General features: G+C 36.2%; 2 protein-coding genes and 2 pseudogenes across 2 annotated transcripts in view; 1 reads left to right on the top strand and 3 right to left on the bottom strand.

Annotated features, from left to right (window-relative positions):
• Positions 1-19, bottom strand: part of LOC104753398 (ABC transporter G family member 31-like) — a 10,076-nt gene extending 10,057 nt beyond the window's left edge. The window contains exon 1 of the mRNA XM_010475659.1: positions 1-19. This exon is cut by the window's left edge and continues 458 nt beyond it. The gene's annotated coding sequence lies outside the window, so the exon portion shown is untranslated.
• On the top strand, positions 2,005-2,927 carry LOC104749899 (annotated as a pseudogene).
• LOC104749900 (presenilin-like protein At2g29900) lies at positions 3,991-5,472 on the bottom strand. The gene has a single exon (XM_010471612.2). The coding sequence runs from the start codon at positions 5,328-5,330 to the stop codon at positions 4,110-4,112; it is 1,221 nt and encodes a 406-aa protein (XP_010469914.1). The 5' UTR covers positions 5,331-5,472; the 3' UTR covers positions 3,991-4,109.
• LOC104749901 overlaps positions 5,928-11,160 on the bottom strand; it is a 5,964-nt pseudogene continuing 731 nt past the window's right edge.

An 11,160-nucleotide genomic window follows, 5' to 3' on the forward strand; every position in this document is an offset into this window, starting at 1 on the left:
TTTTTTTTTTTTTTTTTTTGTTACTCTCCGAAAAATCAGAGAAAGAGAACCTTTTTTTTTGGGACTTATTCTGTTAGATATTTGATTCAGTTAAGGGGGAGTCTACATATATAAAGCGTATGCACAATCACCGGGCATATTTTGAAGGTACTTTAAATGACTATATTACCCTTCTTGGGTTTTTTAGTTTTTCCAAATGACGGTTTTTTTCTTTGTGGAGTTTGAGTAGCGTTTGAGTTTGTTTTTGGTATTCCTTCTAGAAGGTTATTTGAATAGTGATTACTACTATTTTTGATCGAATGTTTCTGTCATTATGGTGATTAAAATAGATAATTAAATTAAGTAGTTAATTTTTCTGTTTAATGCAGTCAACTAAGATTTTTTTCTTTTTTTTTGTTCCATTTAGTCAAATTGCATCTAGAGGGTATGCATGTATGTATTGGGGGAATTTAATGGTTAGATTAGACTGTTGAATTTTTAATTCGTAACTAATAAAAAAAGAAAAGAAAGTTTAATTAAACAGTGATGCCTTATAGAACTGAAGAATCTTGTTGAAGCAGTAAACTTAAAACTTATATGTAACCTGGAATTGCTAAAGATAGTAGTATTCTTCGTGGTGGGCTATATTATTCCAAATTTTCCGGTAGTACATAGGTAGATAAGTAGTTTGTTTTTCATTTTATTGTTTAAAAAATTGGAAAATTTAAGGATTGTTTGGTTGGGTTTTTTGTGAATTAGTTATTAACTTTTTACTGTTTTCTTAGAAAGTATAAAAAAAAGTCATAAAGTAATGATATTGGAGAATTAACGTAAAAGAATTTTCGTTACATCTGCGTTTTAGTAGATGTCCATTGCCGTTACACAAACCCTTAATTCCTTTTATTGTTGCAAAACAACTCATATTATAGATGGACACGAAATCGTTTTTTTCTTTCTTTTTTCTAGGCCGAGATAGACACGAAATTAAAGAAAATCACATTTTTTTCGTTGATGTTTTTATCAGTTACAATTAGAGATTTCGTTCGGTGGAAAGGATATCAAAGTTTTCTTTATAAATCTGTGCTAAGGCACATTAAAGTCGGGCTACAATTTTCAACTGGACGAGTCAAATAAGACGAGAATAGAGAACATCTGAACTAAATAGCTCGTCCAACTTAAACTATCGACGAGTGTGCCGTTAATTGCTTGTCGTTTTTCTCTAACTGTTATTTTCTCTTTTTTGTCATCTTTTTTTGGTACGTACACCCGTATTTATATAATGCTATGTCGGTTCATCCATCAAAAAAATCGTAATGCCCTTGTTCACATTCCAATGATTTTGGACTTTATGTGTGAATATTCATGGGCCGGGTCTTACGTGGGAGTGAGAATCCACCCCCACCAGTAATTTTGTATTATTATTGTTTACAGCTAAGTTCAACTCTATCTTTTTGAATAATCTTGTAATTATAATATTATATATTATCTCAAAATATATGTATTGTTTAGAGACATTCACGAATTAGTAATTGGTATCATACAAATTCTACACAGATTGTAAGTTATTCTAACGTACAATTTTTCTTTTTTGTTAATTATTGGGCTACAACAGGTCGGTCTATTAGCCAAATTCCTACATTCGTAGAGAACAGAACTTGATCTCTGGTGTGATGGTGCATTGTGCATTAAGGACTTACCATTGATAAATATACAAATTTTTACTCGGATTTGTACATAAATTTTAATTTTATTATCCAATAGCAAATTCCAAAATGATTTTGATGATATAATTATCATCACTAATGATGGTTCCCACTTGGCTCACTGTGGTACGTAATTTCCTAATTTAATTTTGGTCTCGAAACACTAGTTTTTTGGTGGGCTTTGTATTATTTCGCCTCATGCACGCTTATTATATATAAAACCCATTATGAAAAAGCAATATTTTTTCATACGAAACCCCAAGGGGCAGCTGAGGACGACGATCGTAAATGAGGATGATGAGAGCGACGAGGATGATTTGTTCTAAAACCCCATGAGACCGAGAGCGACGAAGATGATGAGAGCGACGAGGATGATGATGAGAGCGACGATGATGATGATGATTATTATGATGATGATATTTCTGGTGATGTTACAGATCTGCTTGCAGGGATAAGCAATGTCAAAGCCCTTCACTTATCTTCTGATACTCTTGAGGTCAGTCAGTTTTTCTTCATACATATACTTCTATCGTTCTATTAATCATTTGTTTCAAAGTCTCATTTTGTATTCATGTGTTTGTTTTGGTTGTGACTTATATAAATATATATATATATATATATATATATATATATATATCCAGGTGTTTCACTTATGCTGTGATACAATTCCGGTGTTTCACAACCTCCTTACTCTATATTTTGAGAGTCACAAAGATATAGGCTGGCAAGTGGTGCCACTCCTCCTCAACAACTCTCCAAACCTAGAAACTTTAGCCATCGAGGTATCATCAATTCCGTTCGGTCAACGCAACATATAATTCTCTTTCTTTGTGAGATTATTTTTATTGTTCATGAATTTGCTTATTCTTTTCTTTGCTTTAATGTTTATACCTAAATTATTTTTGCTTTTCAGGGTCTTGTGCACCAAGTTACAAATATGTGCGGGGACGCCTGCCCTTGCATCCCTAAGAGAGGAGGAAGAAGAAGAAGATGGAAGAGGGAGTATGCTGTTTATCAACATGTCAAGTGAAGGTGCTAAATATTTCAGGGTATCGAGGAACTCTTAGAGAGCTGAAACAGATGAGGTATTTCTTGGCAAACTTGAAATGTCTTGAAACTGTCAAAGTTGGTGTTAAAGTGAATCGCCAAGAAGACAACAATGGTAATAACAAGTACCAGAGGATCACCAATGCTGTTATGAAGCTTCCTAGAGTTTCATCAAACTGTCAGATCCATTTCTTCTGATTTTCTCTCTTAGAAATTGATCATTAGCATGCCAAAAAAATACTTTAGAAGATGGACGTTTTTTATGCTAGGATATACTATAATTAATCACTAATTTGTTATATATTTAGGGAAAGAATAAAGAGAAAGTGCTCACTGATGAGAGACATGATTCTGAATTTAAGATTAGTCTTTGTTTTATTTTTGTTTTTTTATATATCTAATTATAAAGTCTTTGTCATTATGAAAATATATAAAAAATGTCCGCCTAATTCTGAAGAGCACTGCCATCTTAATTGATGTTTGCTTCTACTTTAGAGGTTCAAGGGATGTTTTTCGAGATAACAAAGTAACCAGTGTGGAATTTTTTGAGGACTGTGTTATCGTGAAGACTCACAAAGTAAGCTTTGGTCCTGCCCAGCATGTTACAAAAGGAAGATAGGATTATATCCGTTCAGTACTTTATCTCATTTACAAATGATTACTCAAAGAAGGTCTCGATCGATTTCTTGAAAACTAAGGATGAAGCATTCAAAAGCTTCGTTGATAGGAAAAAGATGGTTGAGGTTCAGACAGATAGGAAAGTCAAGAAGCTTGGAACGGATAACGGGTTTGAGTATTGTAATCAGCAGTTTGATTCTTACTGCAAAAGCGAGGGCATCATAAGGCACATGACATGCACATATACACCACAGCAAAACGGAGTAGCAGAAAGATTGAATCTAACAAACTATTAATAAGGTCAGAAGAGTTAAAGCAGTTAAAGTCAAAGGTTTTGGGCAGAGGCTGCATCGACAGCGGTCTACTATTTATGGTTAAACATTTCACACTGATAGAATATAAGAATATTCTCAAAACAACTTACCTACGATTGTATATATGTTGCTATATGTATCCCATCTATATAGGAGAATCTCTGTAACATATTCGGCTATATATAAAGCCTTGGATATCAATGAAAGGGGCAAGGCAGTTTACCCATCTTTCACACACAGGTCACAATGAACACTCTGTCCAATGATCCAAAACCTCTTCTTCTTCCACAAACTCTTCCTTAGTCCTCCGGGTTGCAACAGTCGCAGAAAGACTTGATCATATGTTCATGATTCAATGATAGATCAATCAAAACCAATTATTTTGACGAAACAAATGAAACTGTACTTACAAGTTTACATCAATAGCACCCTTTCACTTTAGATATTCTTAAAACATCACAAGGTTTGAAGAACATTGCACAACAAAAACTTCAAGTAATAACCGCGCCAAAAAGTAAAACACAACTCCTAACATGATCGATACAGGAAGAGCTGGTAAAGCCTTCTGATACACAGACAATAGCATCAATGTAATCCCCAAACCGGCTATGATCGCCAAGTAACAAGCGTAAACCGTCATCAGATCATACATTGCAGCTCTTCCAACCAAAACACTATAGAAGATGAAATCCCCAAGTCCTAACTTGATAGCACCTGATGATCCCAACCCAATCCCTTCAAGAAACGTCTCTGAATTCTCAGCCTGATCAGGTCTTCGATCAATCAACGGCACAGATATCTCTGCTCTTTCACTTGAACCCACACGTTCTTCTTCTACTTCAGCTGATCCAACCACTCTTACTACTTCATTTCGATTAGTCCTGTTCTCAACGTCATTGTTATCATTCTGGCTAGATCTCTGCTCTCTCCAAACTCTCCTCTGAACCAAACGTGAATCATTTCGAATCACAGGCCGTGCTTCGTAAACCAAAGCCGGGATATCTTCGTCTCTAGATATAGCCATTTCCACAAGAAGACGTAACGGACCAACAGGTAAAAGAACAGCAGCAATGTCATAAAGTGCCAAAGCTACGAGAAGAACCCAAGTAGTCCATTCAGGCAATAACGTGAAGAAGTAAGCAACTAAAACACCAATCCAAACCAAGTAGCCTTGAGTGACCAAAATCGAAAACTTGGACATGAACACAGCGAAGACACCAACGACGGAGAAATTGAATAGAAGTATCAGAAACGTGATGCAATCAATCGGGAATCTAAAACGATCGATCAATAAAACTAAGATTTCTCCACCTAAGTTCCCTAAAACGATGAAGGCTGAGAAACCCATGTAAAATTTCAAGAATTTAACACATCTGAGGTAAAAGAGAAGGACGAGAACGAACGTTGCAACGGTGATTGCAGCGACGAAGACGAGTGAATTCAAAAAGGCACCTACGAATTTGTCCCATGATGAATCTGAATCGCTCTCGGAGTAAGCTTCTGTGGCTATGGAGGAGAAAGAGGCGGAGGAGGAAGAAGAAGGGTCGGAGTTTAGGATACAGACAAGTAGAACAACGGTGAACATACAAATCGAGACAGGTGTGAGGATTGCGATGAGTTCTTCGCCTAATGAATCTATAATGCTTCTGGGTCTTTGATTTCGATCCATTGGGTACCCAAAGGTTTCAGCTTTTGGCAAGTCAAATTGACGAATTCGATTAAGGATGGTGAAGGATCAGACGAAGAAGAAGCTAATACCTTTTTCAGATTTTTTATTTTTTTTTGTCTGAGCTTCTTCAATTCACTCTACAACACGACGTCGTTTGGTTGCAGTTCGACTTTTAAGCTTTTAAGTTATGAGAGCATCTTTACTGGTAGGTTCATATTTTGGAGTTCTTACATTTTTTAGTATTAAAAAGTGTACTTTTATAAAATAAGAACCTTTTATTTGTTAATTAAAATTGTACTCCTCCAATGGTAAGCTCTTATAAGTTAGGTTCTTGGTTTTGAAAAAAATTGTACTCTTTCATTGGCCACCTCAAACAAGCAAAACAAAAAGATGACCAAGGAACATAGACCATAATAACTAAAGCAATTAGAAGATGTGGAATGTGAAAATAAATTGGATATATGGGTACATACAATCCAACCAACCAAAAGAAGCCTTTCACCAGAGCTATTGAAGAGAAGCACACACAAACTAGATCCAATTTGATCAAGTAAAAGATACATGCTAGTTCCAATTTGATCAAGTAGAAGTTACACGTTCATACTTCATAGCCATTGTTATTATTATTTAAAAGTTACTCAATTATTTAGGTGTCTCTTTGTTTGGTATTGTGATCTTGTATCAAATCAGAGATCATAGCAATAAAAACATTACAGTTTACATTTTAGTAAAAACACACAACTTTGCTCCAAAGATCTTACTCTCTATGGTAAGGGCTTGTTAGAAAAGATGAAGAGATATTTTGAGTTTATTCTGTTTCCATTTTGGAAGTGCATAGAAGTCAGATTTCGCCATTCCAAATCTCTCTTCGAACTCTTTCTCTGTTAAGTACGCCTGAGAGACAGATAAAATTGCATTGAAATGTTTTATGTGATTGTAAATAATAGAACTAGAATTTCTATATGGAATTGCAGGGTTTACCTCTCTTCTTGTTGCATCTATATCTTTCACTGGCTCCTGAGAATCAACTCTAAGCTGTTCATATGAATATGCAAGTGACTCTAGACTACTGAGATCAAGATTGATTCCATTGAGTGGATTCTTTTTAGAAATGTCTGAGTTGGAGCTTGACTCTTGTCTCGTCAATCCTGCATCGGAAATTGCTTTGATATTAGATTCTAGAGACAAACTTAAGTGGAATCATTACGAGTTGAGGAATCTAATAGTAAAGAAAATTGACATAGTTTGTTGTTTCTGCACTGCTTTCATCAATTGAGTGATCTCGAAGCTGTGTGATACTTTTCTGATACTTACGAATTACGAGTCATATAACTAAGAACTTCAATGAAGAGGTTGACATACGAAACCTTACCATCACTAGAAAGAGATTCTGAGAAAAGCTTTTTGACAACTGGAGTTGAGTTACTGCTGCTTGTCCTGTCTTCTGAAGAGCTCAAGCTCGAAATCTTTTCGCTGGAGCAAGGTGATACTCCTCGCTCTGATCCATTTGAGCTCACAGATCGACTTTGTAAATCACGTGATGCATTATCCTTCGAGCGTGATCTCCAAGGGCTTCCACTAGGTCTCTGAAAGCACAAATGTTGTAGCTACTTCAAAACACATTGATCTTTCTTATATTTGGCTTGTTTACGATCATAATAATAGAGACGTCGGACTACTCTCGCATTCCAAGAAGTCCATTGGCTTTGTAGGTCATTACTGTAACATATCTCAAGTAAACAAGTTCTTTTGACTGTGACTTACCTTAGTGATTGTCTTCTTTCCTTTCAGACTAGCAAGCTTCCTTTCAAATGAATTACCTTGCATCTGCAATGTTTCCATGCATATTATTAGTGGAAGTACACCAAAACCCAAAAGTTGAAACTCAGTCGAATACTATCGAAACATTTTGGAATATCCTAACGCTCTGTTTGAGGTGACTTCAATCAAGATGGGAAGAGATATCTTACGTTCGCCTTTTCAGGAACCCACTCAAAGAAACGGGTGAAAAATGGTGGCTCATGGCCTTCTGTGATAACATATACAGGAGTCCTCACGGTTAAACCTTCTTCCATAATATCCATCTCTAGGAATTTCTGCAATTTCACAAGTAGGATGGACTACGAAATATTAAAAAGGAAGCCATATTTCATAACACAGAGTATGGAAATGATCCCATTTCTACCAAGTATCAGCCTAACTCTGCTTAATGTCTGTGCTGCAGTTCCACCAAAAAACAGCAAATATAGCACTTGGAAGGCCAAATAAAGAGCAAAATTACCAGACCAAGAGTAAGAGCTTCTTGCTTCGACTTTATGTTTGAGTTTAATCCAATCCAAACATATACTTCACTTTGGCAGTCCAACAGTAATACATCTTCAGTAGTTAAATCATCTTGCACAAAATTATATATCTCTTTCACCTGAAAATCTCATGCACAGAGTGGGTATAAGATAAGAGTATTCCCAGCTGATCTCTAATCACTTAAAAGATCGCGTCAATACACAGATGAATTGTTACCTTGAGTACATCTGAACAGAAGAGCCAAAAGTCATGGACCACTTGTGTTAGGCATTATTTATAGCTGAACCATGGCAGAACTAACAATAATGTAAGATGATATAAAAAAAATTTGAAAGATGTTTACCATTATCTGAACTGCACGAACATGTAAATAAATGTGGTTCTTCTATTTGTTTTCTCATTTCCTTTTCTTTGGGGTATTCTGACTTCCCACCAAGCAAATCCCAAAATGTATCTGGTTCATTTCCTTCCCTAATGTATATGGGTTGACAAGATGTCTGCAGATGGGAACGAAGAAATAGACTTGTTGCTAGTGATACTGAACATAACCCTAATAAACCAGAATAAATGTATGACATGGACTTAGTAAACAGCAGCTGAGAGCTAAAGTTACTTACATCAAGGAAATATAGCATTCTGTCAAGAACATCATGATCGGAGTCTGATGAAAGTTTTCCAATCCAAGTGAAGGCAGAAGCTCCATATTGTAAAATGTAAGAGTAGGATGAGTTCAAGGAGGTTGCTACCTGAAGGGGGACAATTTTTCATATGATTAATAATACGTGAATGGCCAAAGAATTACGGTATCTTAACAAATCAGAAATGCACAAAGTACTAAAGAACCCACTAGATCAACTTGGATTGCTTGCATGTTCCTTGGGCTTGTTCCTTGAACACGGAAAAGAGAAGCCTTGTTCTCATTATATTCTTCCACTTTGTCTGCCTTCTCTGCTAGAAACGTTTTGTACCGTCTACTCAAACCGCCCTTAAAAACAACCAGGGACTGGAACATTGGGAAAAAACGAGAAGGTTCGCTTCCCTGATGTATGTGACACTGGATGAAGAATGTTGAATAAAAACGATCAGTAAGTTCACAGTGTTGATCCAAAAGGAAAGGAAAGCAAACAAATGAGCTAGGAACTAACCAGTACAGATTCACCCTTTATTGAACCAACAATGGCACTAGCATTGGTTATGGCATCATCTCTATCTTCCTGCAATGAAGTTAAATAAACAGAATGAAGTGGAACAACTCACAAATGATTGACAAAAAAAGAAATGACAAAAAAAGAAAGAAAAGACTACAGCCTGCGTACCTGTATGCTTTCACAACCTATCCATACATATAATAGATGTTCCGTTCTTTCATTATAATCATATTTATAATGCACAATATAGCAATCGCCGTTGAATAGCTTTGTCTGGTCCGGAATGGAGAGAAGCGAGACCTCATCACCACCATCTACACGCCAAACCTGAAATTAGTTAAAGAATCCCATTAATCAAGCTTATGCTCAGATATGTGACAGTTTTGGTATGAAGTACCTTCAGAGTGCCCCGGCAGTTTGCATAGGGAGGTTCATCTTCTTCATCAGGAAGCTCCTCAACATCATATCCTTTCTGTTTGAACATTGCTACATAAAAGTGTTTATAATTTTAGTATCTGATGTCAGTAGTTTTCTTAAGCAACTTTTGTATCATTTTCTAAGAACCAGAGCAATATGAAACAGACCTGCCATTTTTTCTCGACCCTCATTGTAAAGGCTAGACTCCACGGTTTGAGGCCACTCATTGAAAAATGACCTGAATTTAGCATTTTCAAGTCCTTCCGTTAAAAGTACTAAACTTGTGCTAGTTGAGCGTCCCTCCTTTCTTAGAAATTCCTAGAGCATAGCAAAATTAAATCATATTATAATAATGGACTTTCAGATGCTCTGGCAGAAACTAAGAGAAACACAGGTGAAGCGACAGATTAAGACTCCAGAGTCATATACAAATGTGCTTCATATCAATCATATTATATTACCAATAGTAGTACTTACTTCTGAGGATGAGATGCATGTCTTCCTTTCTGTAAGTGATGTGTTTCGTCCCATCCAAACGAATACTTCACTGTAACAGTCCAGCATGTAGCATTTGTTCTTTTCAAGAATATCTTTGCCCAGAGAACCTGTTCCAGTTGGATGTAGATTTCCCCGGGTATCTATCCTGTTCATGAAAGATTTTTAGTTGATTAATGATGCTGGAACAGGTTGTAGATTTAAGTAGCTCCTCAAAACAGAGTAATGTCGCCATAAAACCACATCTCACCAGAACAATTCTGCACATGTCGCCTGAGTCTGTTCTTGGGTGGTAGAAGATGAAAGCTTGGGAATGGGAGCATAACCACCAAAGAAAGACCAGAATTCACCAGCGTCTGAATCACCTGAAAATTTTCCATCCTCTGCAAAAAAACAGAGAAGTGATTAGCTGTTACTATTCTTTCATTCCTTTCGTTCAAAGAAGGAGTTGAAAATGAGGAAAATCTTACCAATAGTGGCCACCTCACATCTTCCGTCATGCTTGTTATCCTTTATATATTGCACAACCTCAAGGGATTTAGCTTTTTCCTGAGTGCTTGAGTTGCAACCAGCAAAGAGAAAAACTTTTGATGCAGTATCGAGAATGAACACATCATCATGGTTCAGTGATGACCGAAGAAAAGGCACCTTATGTAGATTCAAATCAAGGGAAAACAATAAAAGTCAGATTAAATGAATATACACTAGACTCGAAGAAAAGAAACTTAAAAGGGAATCAATCATAAGTTTTAGCTATATCTCCCAGCCTGCAACTTTATCCAGACATAAACAGGTCAAGACACATACAGAACAACAAGTCCACACAAATGAATAAATAAGATACATCATAAACTATGCACCAGAAAATGTTCAAAGATTCCTAATCCAAACACATAATTACCTCTTTAACACGAACTACGTGATCTCCCTTGCAGCTTAGCAAGGTGACTTGGTACGTCTCCCCAACCAATCCATTTTTGGGGGAATACTTGCCTTCAACAGGTATAATACAAGGTTTGAAATAAGAGAGAAACTTCTCAGTCTCTTGACCTTGAACTTCACGGTATTGCACCGTACAACATCCAAGTGCTGCATCTAACTCTAGTGCTTTGTCAGATGCCAAAACTGAGTCCAACTTCAAGATGAAAAAAGGGTTAAAAAACAATATAAAAAAAAAAAAACTCAATGTTATTTTCAAAAGACAAAATTTTAAGCAAAAAAAAAAAAAACCTCATTTGCATCATTTCCCAGCCAATAGTGAATTTCATACTGGGGAGATCCGACCTTAGGCAAAACCGTCTACACAACATGATAGAAAGTTAGAAACATCTTACTCCAAGAACTAAAAGTTAAAATCAACCACACTAGTTCAACAATTATATACTTGTGAAAGAAACAGCTTAGTACTTACTCTGAGAACAAGGTATGCATTTCCAGAGTGGAATTTTCCAAAAGAAGACTTCGGG

The sequence above is a fragment of the Camelina sativa genome, chromosome 16 (assembly GCF_000633955.1).
Source record: "Camelina sativa cultivar DH55 chromosome 16, Cs, whole genome shotgun sequence".
NCBI lineage: Eukaryota > Viridiplantae > Streptophyta > Magnoliopsida > Brassicales > Brassicaceae > Camelina > Camelina sativa.